This window comes from Volvox carteri (assembly GCF_000143455.1).
Source record: "Volvox carteri f. nagariensis unplaced genomic scaffold VOLCAscaffold_28, whole genome shotgun sequence".
Taxonomy (NCBI): Eukaryota; Viridiplantae; Chlorophyta; class Chlorophyceae; order Chlamydomonadales; family Volvocaceae; genus Volvox; species Volvox carteri.
Genome location: NW_003307571.1, coordinates 508,481 through 522,419, shown reverse-complemented (window position 1 = coordinate 522,419; position 13,939 = coordinate 508,481). Strand labels below are relative to the sequence as shown.

General features: G+C 55.2%; 2 protein-coding genes across 2 annotated transcripts; both read left to right on the top strand.

The window, feature by feature from the left end:
• Window positions 1-4,024: 4,024 nt before the first annotated feature.
• VOLCADRAFT_81770 (uncharacterized protein) lies at window positions 4,025-6,786 on the top strand (the record flags this gene model as incomplete). The annotated part of the gene is made up of 6 exons (XM_002952218.1): window positions 4,025-4,408; window positions 4,678-4,753; window positions 5,204-5,304; window positions 5,705-5,842; window positions 6,235-6,305; window positions 6,621-6,786. The coding sequence occupies exons 1-6, from the start codon at window positions 4,262-4,264 to the stop codon at window positions 6,784-6,786; spliced, it is 699 nt and encodes a 232-aa protein (XP_002952264.1). The 5' UTR covers window positions 4,025-4,261.
• Window positions 6,787-10,820: 4,034 nt separating this feature from the next.
• Window positions 10,821-13,579, top strand: VOLCADRAFT_92830 (uncharacterized protein; the record flags this gene model as incomplete). Its single annotated transcript, XM_002952217.1, has 3 exons — window positions 10,821-10,944; window positions 11,132-11,218; window positions 12,135-13,579. Coding segments are annotated over 3 exons (1,656 nt in total), but the record flags the coding sequence as incomplete, so codon positions are not given.
• Window positions 13,580-13,939: the final 360 nt, after the last annotated feature.

The following is a 13,939-nucleotide window of genomic DNA, read 5'->3' as shown; positions in this document are numbered from 1 at the left end:
GCGAAGGCGGCTGTAACGAAGCCATGGTACCTGAATTAGGTGGACAAATAAGCAGAGGGCTGTAGCTGCGTGTCGCCAGTGTGTTCGTGGTTGTCCGTGTATGGAGGAGTGACGGCATGGAATGTGGAGCGATCCTTGCCGTACGCTGTTGTTGGTCGCGACGAGTCGCCCCAGTACGGCTCCATGGGAGAGGGGAAGCAAAAATACGGCTTTGAGGAGTCACGGGAAGGAAGAGGAAAGGGCGATAGTGATGGGAAGGAAAGGTTGAAAAAAGGCTATTGGCCAACAGACTGACAGGCAGGCTTGCTAGCCGAAACATACATCCCAAGGGACGGGTGGGTATAGTACGCAGGGCGGATGGGATCACAGCCTTAACCGCACATTGGTATGAACAAACAACTAACCTGCAGGGTGTGCCTGGTGCCTCTTGATGGTGTCGAATGTGTAGCTTTTGATCTGCGTCTGTGAAGGGTTGGCAGGCTGGCTGGGGGGGCCCTAACGGTGACATAAGTACTGATATGCAGTGTTCTATCCTTGCGTGCGTGTTCGTCTCGTAGAGCAGAAGGGCGCGGCATCTCAGAGCATGTGGGGCAATATAGTTGCAAGGCCATGCAACAGGGATTCGCGTCTTATAAGCTTGGTTGGGTAGGGTGCGGTCGTTCGCGGGCCTGGGCAAGATGTTGAGGACTGCGTGGGGCAGGTGACGAGAGGAGTGAAGCGATGTGATGCGATGAGTGTGTTGAGGGGATGTGCGCTATGTAGAGCAACATAAGATGTGATGTGAGGGATGAGGAGATATGAATAGATATCTCCGCACCGCTCGCCACCCAATGAGAAAAACCTGTGGTTAAAGAAACTGTCCATGCATATACGCACGCTGCTTAGCTAGTTGACAAGTACATTTCTGCAGTGACCGGTGAAACATTGATTACGCTTTAAGTATCCTTCATTCGTTGACCATTATTGCATCGCAAAGTTACACGTATGCAGACGCCTACCAAGCCATTTAATTTCCAACCTAAAACTTATGAACGCTGACTGCGCCAATGCATTTCAAGCCGATGTATTGCAACTGAGCCACATTTCTTATACCCACAGCCACTTAACCTACATCTGCCCAGATGCAACCCTCGTGACTTGCTGCTGATGGTTCTCCAAATCCGTCACGGCAACCGGTACAGGATAGGACAGGGTGGTAGCGCTCTGTGACCAACGCTTTACAAATCGCCGTTAACGTTGCGCACGTCACGGCCGAGGCGAAGGCGCGCCTTTGGAAGGCAGCCCGCAACCGCCTTATTGGCCGGTCCGCCATAACCTCTCACCCATCAACATTGCAGTCGCACACCTGGATTTGAGGTAAATCACAAAGTCGTTTACACAATTCCATCTCCCAACCAAACCGGCAAAAGATAGTACTCGAAAGTCTGCATGAGCTTGCCAGGGCCGCGGCGGTCCACAGTGTGCATGTGTCATCCCCTTTGAAACCAAAAGCGCGCTCCCACGACGCCAGGCCTTGCCAGAGCCAGCCACGGTTGGCGTTCATTTTACCATGCTGGAGAGCAAGGCGAAGAGCAGCTGTCGGCATACTCCTGTTACTTCAAACACGCCGGCAGACCAAGCGCCGCCATACCAAGACGCAGTAACTACAGGACCAACGACGCCACCTCAGTCATCAACCATCGAGAATATCTGCGGTTGCAGCTGCGACTACATACAACGCCAGTAACAAGTCGCATGGCCGGCGCTGCCGCCTTTGCTGCTGCCGCCATCGCCACTATCGGAATCATAGCAGCCGTAGCCGCCTCCGCCTCCGGACATGTCTGCTCCCAACTGGTCGCCATCCAACCGCTATAAACTCTGATCAGCCAACCACGCGATGACTTGCCTACTGTCCAATTTGTGAAAGCGTAACATCCATGGCCAGACCGCCACGGAACTGTCCAATAGCCTCGCGACAAGACCCCATAACGAAGTCCGTCCTCTCTAAATGGTGGGCTGGCCAACCAGCAGCATCGAGACTGGCAGGAGCCCCTACTGGCAGGAGCCCCTACGCAGGACCCCTAACGCATCTTTCCCTTACCATACTCCCCCTCTTAACTATCCCTCTACATGTATACCACCTTAACCACATTAGTCACTTCACCCGCCGTTGGGCAGCAACAAGGTGATCGCCTCGGCAGGAATCAACCCCGAAGGACCCCATGCCGCCACCATCGCTGCTGCTCAATTAATAGCTTCCCACATTAAGGCGACCTGCAACTCCTCAACTTCCTGAGCATGCTCTTCTCATACCGCTGCGGCTGCGGGAGCTGCTGGAACAGGAGCTGCTTTAACGGCACACCTCGGCTTCTCAGTGCCCACCGTGAATCCGCCTACGACATGGGTCCAACGGGGGAAACCGGAGCCTCCAGGAAGGATGCCCCCTCCCTGAAGTAGTTCACTGCGGCCGCCATTTCCCCGCTGGTCCCTACTGGCACAACGTCCACCTGAATGCGCGCCTTGCCCTTCTTCAGCGACTTGCCATCCTCCGTGACGCGGTACTCAAAGATGCGAGGGTGCTTCAGCACCAGGTCGGGAATGCCGGTCGCTGGAAGGATGGGCCCAACAGTAAGTTGGGGGAAACATGGTGCAAAAACGTTTAAGATAGAAGCGTGCTTGGGGATGGGTCCCAGAGTTCTGTTCCGGTGAAAGCGTTGGACTAGGTTACATGGATGGATTGACTGTTCTACTGTGTAACTGGGTTCCATTAGGGCAGCACAGATGCGGCGGGAGGTAGTGGCCATGGGTCTAAGGGTATGTAACAGGATTGCAGTCACTGTTAGGCATGCCGCCGCACATTCTTAAAGGCGCTGAGGCGGGAGGCGTTGGGGAGCATGTATGCTGGAACGCACATTGCTCGGTGGTTGCTGCGACTGGCGAGGGTAGCGTGGTGGCGCAAGGTGCTACCCGAATGACCCCCATTCTCCATCCTCCAATGCCATGTGTTTCCCGGGTTTCCTCCCGAAGCTCCCTTGCGCAGCACGGGCCAAGCGCAGTCTTACCCGGAACGCCTCTCCCCTTGAGGTACTCAACCACAGTCTTTAAACGCGTCTCCGGATTCAGGCCCAGGAGCACAACGCTGATCGACGCCATGTTGCAAACCTCGTCCTGCTTTAGCCCGACGCTTACAAGGTAATCGATCTGTGGGGCAAGAGGGCCTGTATTAATCACCATATTTATAGAAAGGTTGCCATGCGGCTTACCACTCCGCGCGCTCGCTCCTCCGTCGTGCGCAGCATCCCCTTCATAATGCGATCCACAATTTGCTCAATCCACGGCTTTTCCCAACCTACAAACAGGTGGCTGACATGGATACAGAGCGCCGCGCGACGCGAGAGCAGAACAGTCTCAGCAAGCGAAGCGCATACCAAGCGAAAAAAGCATCCGCTGGACTTTTTCAATGCTAAGCGGCAACTTGTAAGGATCCTTCTCCGACCATGGAAGAGGCAGTTCTCCAGGTGTATTCTTCGTCACCACGGTCCTGGTGTCGGGGCTTTGCTGAGTGACTCGCACGATGGTGCTAGCCCTGCGGCGCAGATGGTCGTAGCGTCAAGCCAAAGCTCGCGATGCTTTATAGAAAAGGCTGGTATTACTCCGCTTCGCTGATCAGTCAGGTGTGGTCACTGATAGCGACCCGCCGCACCTCGACGACCGAACATTTTGAGGCCTCGCGAAGGGGTTCGGGCTGGAGCGAGGTCGGCACGAGAACCCTAGGCCTTGGCGGCCGCAAACAAGAGGCGCTGCCATGCCGCAGTAGGGCTAAATGTGTTACAACTGGTGGCTGCAGGTGGACGTGCGGAAATAGAAGTTGTAGATCTAACCCCAGAATTAGGATATGGGAAACAACTAATCTCTGTAGAACAGTTTACCACGCTAAACAAGTTGGAACTCGCGGCCCAACTAGCGGTGACCGCACACCGTACATCCCGGTGTTGTTGTTGCTATCTTGCTCAGTAACAACTTCTAAACTACGTTGACTTTCTAACTTGAACATTCAATGTAGTTATGCTTGCTAGCCTTGCTTATCCTCGCAAAATATTTAATCACAAGCATTGAGGCCGAAACATCCCCCCGAAACAGTGCCAGATTAATCACCCTGTCACATTTTACCACCTGAAATTAACTATCTCTGAAATCAGGCACGAGCATAGGTGCTGTGATAAGATCTTTGGTGCCGAGAGCCTATCCTGCAGTTGTGTGGCCACCGTAAAGGGGGTTTGTCATGGATCAGGAGGTTAAAATTCAGCAGTACGTCCTTTTGGCGAAGGGAGCTCGGGGGCGAGGTCTAACTGAAATCATTGCAAAGGCCACGGCCGACCCAGGCGTCTTCGGCTTCGGCGAACTCTTGGATGTGCCAAACATAAAAGAGGTCCGCTGTGAACCTTTTCGGTGCTTTGCGTAATCATGGTGACAATTGCCCCCACCGTGCGTGCGTGCCAGTTGAGTCCCGGTGGCAAAGGCCCAATCCGAACGGGCCCTCCTTAATTATGACTCACGCACGCGCACGCGCGTGGCACAACTCGGCTGCGCACAACATACGGCTAAACTTGCCTTCCCGCTGTATTGCCCCCGTCTATTAATTGCCATTTACCCTGCCCCCTTGCACCATGTCCCCGAACCGCCTTGGCGTCAAAGCAGCTTCAAGGAACGGATTTATCCCCGCATTACGCGCTGCTGCAATTGTTTGCTTTTGGCACGTGGTCCGATTACCAAGGTACGATGCCACCGCACACTTTGGTAGCCTGCCCGGCAGTGATAGCTCCCTGTCGTGCCATGCCCAATAGCTGAACAGGTGAACAGCTTGAACTCCGTCAATTGTATATAACATTCGTTTCCTTGGGGTGGCTGCGGCGGGGTGGGTACATGTATGGTTGGGGAGATAGGCCCGTCACAGCGCATTTCGCATGTGCCTCCAAATCTTCACCGTGCTTCGCGTGCTTGCTTACACCTCAACATGCCACATCGCACCGTCTTATGAAGTCTCCTCCATGGTTCCTACGCGTCGATACGCAACATCGCACCACTCGGAAGTCAGCTCGCGGTGGCCGAACTTTTCCGTTGTCCCTATTCCGATCCCGCCCCCTCGCCCCTGTCTCCTCGGCCCGAATCCATCCCCCTGGCTTCATCCTCCTGACCTGCCAATCCGAACGGCACTCGGGTTCAGCGAACGCGGGGAGCTTTCCGCAGCTTTTGGAACAGCAGGTGCTGAAGCTAAAGCAGCTGACTGTGGCATCATTGGCCGCCAGCCAAAAGGCAAGTGCTATGGTGCCTGTTGCTGTATCCCATGGGGCCGACAACGACAGGGAAACTTTGACTGTCGGGTAATGAACGAGCTTGGTGAGCTGAGGCCTACACTTCTAAAGCTGCAACCCAAACTTCTAACAGGGACTGTAGGCACAAAACGTGCAACGTGACCCAATATGCAATCTGCCGGAGGCCGCAAGCCGGCCGGTTTCGGAGCTGGAGCTTGGTTACCTGCGGTGTAACGGATATCCGCACCTGACTTGCGGCAACTCCAATTCCAGCGTGTGTTGGTGTGCTGGCTCGTATGTCCTCATGTGTCCCCATCCTTGTCGGGGACTGACATCCACCTAGCGCACGCTACCTTGGCACGTCGGCGAATTGACACGTCGTGCTTCGCGTGTTTTTTCGTTTACCTGTACAGGTTTTGCCGTATAGCCAGCTTCAGGCGTCCCTCCAGATCGGCAGCGTGCGCGAGCTTGAGGACTTCCTGATCAATCACTGCTTCTATACGGGGGTTATAATCGCTGGAAAGCTGGACCAGAAGCAAGCCTGCTTGCAGGTGGCTGGGCGGGGGGGGGGGAGATGCGGGCTGGTCGGAGGGAGGTTGAGACAGGAGGTTCATGGATCCGGACCCAACTTGAACAGCTTACATTGTTCATGGGAGTTGGGCGGAGAGCTTTGGCGCGCGGTGTTTCTGAAGTGCATGCATCATTGTTGGTTTGAATTGGTGGTCATCTCTATCCATCCTGTGCTCTTGGTGCGTTGGTGTGGCCCCAACAAATCCTGATGTCGAGCCGACCTGGACCGGGCCGACAGTGCTGGCCACTTGGGCGTCGGACTACTCCCGGACTGCTCCGGTAGTGTTTTGTCCCCATTCAATGCTCTGTGTCTTCCCCGCCGCCACGTCATTCTTCCTCCCTCCACCCTCGCCTCGGACCTCTCCCACCTAAGGTGCATGATGTATTGGGTCGGGACGTGCGACCGGAGCAGCTGCCTGACCTCATCCAGCGAATGGCCAGATGGTAAGGGGAAGGACCCTGGGGGTGGCGTACGGCCCATAGTGGGGCCGGCTCTGCTCCCGTCGCGTCGTCCTCTACAAGGCTTCTGTCTGTCTACATTTCCGGAATCCCCTAACCGGGGACCCTTTTCCCCAATGCGTATTGTCTGCCCCACGTGCCTCATGCGTCATGCTATGTTCCGTTTCCATGTCCATACGGTATGCAATGCTGTTGCGCCCTACACGGTCTGGGGCCCCCCGCTGATTGGGTGTCCTCCATGTCCGGATGTCTCTTTCTTGACCTCGGTGTGTTCAGCATGTCGTTCCGCTTATTTTGCAGGATTGCTGCGGGAGATGAGCTGCTGAGAGCCATTGAAGGACGAGTGTCGTATGCGACCGCGACCAGTGATGCGGCTCGACAGCACCGAGAGGAGCTAGAGGCGCGCATTGAGGAGGTGAAACGAGCCATCAAGGTGGGCTTTTGCTGGGACGCAAGGCGGCTTTGAATCAGCGCTCGTCAAACCTCGTTTTTCGGGCCCTGCTCCGGATGGGTGCAATGGTTTGGTGTGGCAGGGGTTTTGGGGCTGCACGTCAGGATCTTGGGGCTGTGCATGGGGTTGTAAACGAGAGATGGTTACTTGCATGCTTAGGGTAGCTGCATAAGGACGTGTGTGCGCTGCGTGGCCCTTGAAAAGGGCTCTTGTGCGCTCTGGCCATCTTAACTCACTCCGCCTGCAGTAAGGCCTTTCTCCTAAGCCTGCTTTTCCCTGCTAACCCTCCAAGGGCCCTATCTTAACGCGTTCCTCTGGTTAGGCTGAGGCTCGCACAGCGGAGGGCATGGGTCCTCTGGAGGAGTTGGACATGATGGAGGAGGATCGCATCGGGGGACTAGGCGGCATTGGGATGGGGGCTTTGGAGGGACCCAGCGGGTCAGGGACCCGTGGCGAGCGGGCGCCGGGGCGTCCGAAGAGGTAGGAGCAGAGGGCAGGGGGATACCGGGATGGGAGTGGGGCAGGTGGGGAGCAGGATGGAGCTGGTGTGTGTGTGTGTGTGTGTGTGTGTGTGTGTGTGTGTTCCCGTGTATGTGGGAGGTTCGTTTGTGGAGGCACGTGTGAGTAGAGACAAGGCGGGATGAAGACCGAGGCTTCTGTTCTGGCCTTCGTCATATCTTGCCAATGTCACCACCATCAGCAGAAGCAGAAGCATCACGGTCAACCCCGTTATTATGTTGCTGCATGTGCGTGTATGCAGGGCCCCCTTGTGCCGCTAAAATGCCTCTTTGTCCCTCTCCCGCAGCAGGCGAAGGTGAGATGGGCTAAGATGCCCAGCCAGGCAGCCAGCTCGCAGGGCGTCGCCATGGCCACAGCACCTCCTTTATCGCGGGCTCTTTCCATTCGCCCTACCATCCAACGCTACCTTCCCCTCGGGTGCTTCACGGTCTTACTCGTCTGCAAAGACGCTCGCCAGTGGCTCTTGTGGGGATAGAGATTGGGGAGAGGAGGTATGCGCCTCCTACCTAGCGTCTGTTTCTTTGCCTTTCCCTTGGCTGGCCTTGGTTAACCACGGACGGATATAAAGCGATGAAGCCAGGCTCGTGAAAGGGCTTGCTCAACGGCAGACAGCAAGGCGGCACAAATGTGAAGTCGTGAGGCGAACTTGGTGCAAGTTATTGAGTTGTGGCCTTGTTTTCCAAGGGCTTGCCGATACCGCGTGGTGAATCACGTGATGGCTTGGATGAACGGGAATGGGAGTGCGTGTGTGGACCTGTGGGGAGCTGTGTTAAGGGAGCGGTGCATGCAGGGGGTAGCGCGGAAACGGGAGGAGACGGAAGGGGAAAAAGTAATGTCTTCGAAACACGGATAATTGTCTTCGAAAACTCGTGCTTTTGTGTGCATGTGCCGTGATTTGCCATTTGCCCCATTCGCGGAGGCAAGAACTGGCACCGCAGGGTGGATGGGATGCAGGCGAGGAGGACAGTAGTGCAGGGTCCGGACCGGACAAGTTACTAGAAGCGTAGGGAGGCAGGTGGCTGACAGCGCTGTTAGCGGCCCATCGCTCTATTTGGACTAAGTTCCAGAAGTTCTGAAGTATAGCGACGCTCACAAGGACTTTTACGCCTGGTTTGTACTTTCTAGCTGAGCCTTCACAGCACTGATACCGGTGGTGGCATGAATAGTGCGTTCGGGGGCTGTTGGGAAAGCGCACGGCCAGCATAGACGAGGTTTTATAAATGTCACCTGCGACAGGCTGAGGTAGGTCTTCTTAACAGCAAGGGGTGTGCTGCTGCTGCTGCTGCTGCGTTGACTTGGGATGCCTTTCAGGCGACTGGTGCATAAGACACGGCAAAAAGGGTGCGTGCCGTACCCCCGAAACCAATCCCACAGCTAGTCGTGTGTACCAGCTACCGATGCAAAACTGGATGATTGCGGCACCTCCCAGAAGTCGGGTCGGGTCGTCCGGTTGCGCTTTTCTCTGGAGCTCTCAATTTCCTGCTATCGCTCGCCCACGCGGTTATAAACTGCGTTGAAGCGAACCGCTGCACATCTGGTTCGTGGATTGGGGGATACGCGAGGGGCCCCTCCGGCTTTTTGAGGCCTCTGCCCAGGTCAGCCCAGGCTCCGGGAACGAACGACCCCAGCGATATGGTTACGCGTACGACACAACAAACAGAATGTGGTTCATCATTACGTATTTTCATTTCCCTGATAGAGCGAAGCGCTTTGCTATGAACCACTGCAGCGGCAACGTCCCAGCAGAGAGGGGATCCCTGGGGATCAGCAACAGGTAACAGCAACAGCCGCTCATCAAACGCTCTCTTAGTGCCGTTATCATCGCTCCTTCGGGTAGAGGCCTACTCAAACAACCAATCAACACGCTCCTTTACCCCCACGACTTCTTGCGGTATTCCGCTCCAAATGTTGCACTACAAGAAGGAAAACAGTCGTAACATTGAGATTCCCCAATCCTCCCATTCCGGGTTGGTCAGGGCATCGGTTATCTCCTGCCGTAAAATTGCATGAGCAATGGATCCCACTTGCTTTTGAAGGCGGTTCCAGAAACGGAGGATCTGCTTCACCATGTAATATTGTAAGGGGAGTCCAGCCAGCTCCGCATACAACAGCCTGTGGGATGGCCGTGCCCAGTGTTTTTTTTAATTAATATATCCCTTAAAAGAAATAAACAGGCCATTTTGGCCTTCGGAAAAACGGAATGAATTGAGGCCGATCCCTACATTTTCATTCCTCCAGCCAAAAACGTCCATTGCTGCCAGATTGCTCCGTAGTGTGCAGAACTTAGTATTATCAATCATAGAATAGATATGAGGTGTTCTCGGCCATGGGGTACTTGCAGGACCCCACCTGCAACCGCCTGGACGAGCACCTAGCATTGTGTGTGCGAATGTTTACTCAGGACCTGTTCGACCTGGGCACGTTCCCGTTCCTTGACGCACTGAGGAAGTGGCTGGACAGCAGCAGCAGGGGCCGGTACATGAGGAACCGGTAGAGTCCTAGTGTGCTGTGGTTTGCAGTGGCGGGTGACGGCCTTTGATTTGCTATGCGGTTGCTTGCTTTGGGCCCGTGCCGTCCCCACTACCTGCCTCATGAATAAAATCTGCAGCTGGACTGCGCTATCCTTCAAACAGGCTTCGAACATGCCCTTCGCAAGGTTGGCTTTATCCCGCCGCCTTCCCACCCTGTCCACGACCTCTGCCAGCGCAAAAGGGCCCCACGCCTGGCAGCCATACAACAGAATTGCTCGGACTTGGGTTGCAAAGCACCGCATTCGCACGTCGGGGGCAACTTTGAAACAGCTTCATTTTGTCCAACTTTGCGCTTAAGGAAAACATAGCGGACCGACCTGTATCACATAACTGCTGACGGCACGCACTAAAAGGCCGTTCTGGCCCATATACCAACTCCAGATAGCGAGCGCTATCTTTGGCAGGTACTACCTGGCCTGATAGCCGTAACTGTTGACATCTCTCGCTAAGTTCCGACTACTGGGTGCCATCACATGCAAAAACAAGCCTTTCACACTTTGAGATATTTGGTCGCATCCCAAAAGCTTCACAAAACAAGTCCACAATATGTAGCAACTCAGACATTCGCTCTAGTGACGTCGCTAGCAGACTAACATCGTCTGCATACAACAGTATGGAGACGCGCTTGCTGTCCACACGGGGTGCGTCATACTTACGTACTCCAGCTTCTACAAGGTCATGAGTATCATACATGAATGTAATTGTAGTTGACTGCTCGCTCAGTCTGCACGTTCAAGTGGCAGCGGATTGCACTCAGTGTTTGGTGTACAGCAGTGCCGTATGTTGTGCGCTTGCATGGGTACCTTTCTCTGGTAGCACTCCAGGCTGCTGCCAGCAGTGTCGAGGATGTGCTATGACTGACGAGGGTGCAGTTGGCCTGCTAACGACTGCATGTATGAAGACGCATGAACAGTGCTTGTCAACAGTACTTGTCCGTTGCCATATCAAGAAAACATTGCCACGACGCATGAATGTAATTGTGGTTGACTGCTCGCTCAGTCTGCACGTTCAAGTGGCAGCACAAATTTAGCCGGGCCCCAGTACGGCACTCGAGGGTCATTGAGACTGCACGTGACGATTACGGCGGGGGTCATGCTCGCGAGGGACTCGACCATGTCGTACGGTGAGTACGACAGGATGTAATCGTAGTCCTCCTGCGCACGCCGGAGATGTACGAGCAAGAGGTCTCTGTACGGCTACAATATGCGGCTCCACAGACGCCGAGTCCTGCATACTGAAATGTTGGCCCGCATACACCACAAGCCCGTAGCACCTATATAATTCTATCAGTATCTCTTAACACCCCATAGGACGTCTCCTGTCCTTGAGCTCCCGCCCCATGATGACCTGCGATGACGCGGGGTCGCCCCACTCCGGTTGTTCTTTGACCGTCAACGGTGAGGAACGTCCCAGCGGACAGGGGATCCCTGGGGATCAGGCGACGCCTAGCCAAGCCTTACACTTTTACACAAGCCTTACACTTTTAGCAACCCATACACACTTGGATTCGGTTGTGCGGTGGCCGTGTTGCTTTTTCCTGGTGGGCCCTTTTGTGTTTCGGTATTGTTGTGTTTATGGCGTGCGGCCGGTGTGTGTGATGTATGTTTCTTGCGTGGAGCTTCCTACCTTGCAGGTTTTAGTTCCTGCTCCTGGTAAATCCATATGTTCATAGTACCTGTCTCTGTCCGCCCGAGACCTTGCTGGGTCCTTAGGCATCGCTTAATAAAAAGAAATCATATATTCTTTATAGTTATCTCTCTATATTCTGCATGGATTGATGGCAAGTCCTTTTATTTGAAACTGTCGCACGTCCACCTTGACCCGTGCCGAGGATCGGCATCCCACCCGTGAAGTCACTTTTAGAGACAGCATTTAAGATGTTTAGAGATAAGGCTATTTGAAATTTTTGATAAATCACTAAATGTTTCCTTGCCTTATGAGTTAAGTCGCAAGGTAGGATATCCAGTTTGCCGTTCGGACTTCCCTTCAGGTATTCGGATCCTTGCTCTCCTACCTTTCTCACACGCAGGCCATGAATTTATGTTTTTATATCCTCTATCTATAATTAGGCAAGGTTACTGCTTCGAACCCTCTATTACAGCAAAGCGCCGCGGTGTGCCTTGTTTGCAGGACCGCCCTCCACGGACAGCCTTCCAAAGCCACTCTACTAAGGACGTACCACAGCTGCTTTGTCTCGCTGCATCTTACACGTCCAAATCTGGCGGCTGTCCGCTACCATGGACACGGCACCCATGTATGCTGCGGATCGAACTGCAGCAATCGCCGTTGCCGCCGCACCCGCGGGTCCCTCAGCGCAACTGGAGAAATCCCCCCGTATCGCCTCCTTCCAGCTCATCGTATCCTTCCACGAGGCGACCTACCAAAGGTTATTCAGACAAGATGCTGACTTGTCGGGCTTCAAGTACCATTCCCCTCGGGTCGACCGGATAACTGTGGCACAGGAGGGTGGACAGCCGCCCCCGCCCCTCCCCCCGCCACCACAGGAGGCGCCGCAGCAGCAGCCACATTCGATGCCGCAGCCACTGCCGCTACAACCGGTGCAGTCGCATCAACCACAGGAACAACAGCTACCGCCGCAACAGCAACAGCAGCAGCAGCAGCACACATCGCCTTCGTTGCGATTGCCACCACCTCCACAATGGCAGCAAGGGGGTCCAGGGCGCCTGCAGCACCAACCATTACATCAACGTCATCACCCTTGGTGGCGTGGGACGCAGCAGCCTCGCAGCCGGGGCCAAGGTCAGGGCCGCGGCTTTCATGTACCAGCAGATCAAGTCAGGGATGAATACCTTCGCTTTCCTGATTACTCCACCACCGCATTTAAGGTCGAAATTGATCGCCGGCTCCGGCCTGTGGTCCTTGCCGTACACAAAAGAGAGGATTGCCCTCTGCCCCTCGTGGGCCTGACGAAGCCCCGCCATGGTACGAGTGCTGGAGACGCCGCCGCCGCCGGTGGCCATGGCGGCGGCGGGAGTGGAGAGCGTGCGCATCGCCAACGGGAGACGCATATTGTACGAGGACTGGAAGATGCACTTCAAAGGATGATGGACTTCATCTTCGCGAAGAATATGTCGGCGGTGGGAGTGATGGCCAGTCCGCTGGCGGGCAGTCGTGGCGATGGTGACGGATGCGGCGGCAGCAGCAGCAGCGGTGGCGGTGATGCGGCGCCAGTGTTGCCTCCGCCGGCACCACTGATTATCCTCGCGAATGAGGGTGCCTGGCGTGATAGCCGCGTCATCCACCTCAAGGCGCCGGTCAGCAAGGTAACCGAGTATTTACGAGTGCTCCGTACGCAGCTTGGAGAGCATGGCTTCATTATGACTAACCACGGCAATGACACTGACATCATCACAAATGTTCTCTGCGACCATCACGCCGGACTTACTGCGAACTACTCGACACCTTGCCTGCAATCCATCATCTCAAACTTCAGCCGCCTCCCTGAAGCTCAGGACCTGCTCGAGTCCCGGTCGGAGCTGTTTTTTCGGGTCCCGGACGAGACGGGCCAGCTGTCTGGGAGTGAGCAGCTTGGGGCCGTGTGGTACGGCTGCCGCCAGCTGCCCCGGCTAGTGGCGACCCTGCCTGGCCGTTCAGTGAACGGGCTGAGCTTGGAGGAGGCGCTGGAGTGCATGGAGGCTCTGTGGAACTCGGAACTGAAGAGGAGGTTGTTTGAGTCCATCGAGGGGGAGAAAAATACTGCGGGACTGGCCTGGGCGCTTGTGCCCTGCTTCGCGTGATATAAGAACCACGTGCGAGTGTCGTGGGTTGGGGGCTGGAGCTCTGGGTGAACGGGTAATAATTGCGGCACCGAATTTCAGACCAGGCCAGGCCAGCCGTTATCGAGTTTGTCTTCGGATTTGTTCGAGGGCTGCCTCGTAACTTATAGCGCCACACATTTGTGGGGTAACCTGACAGGAGAGGGTGGTGTTGATGGTTATGTACAGTCCGATGTCAGTCAGCGGAGGACGGGAGATGGCTGTAAAGCAAACTTGCTAACCGCGTGAATAGGGCATATGAAGGTTGAGCAGGCGCGATTGGATTGCAGGTGGAGGCATGTGGGAGCGCCAAATGTGTTTTTCGTAATGTTCGTGGGTACA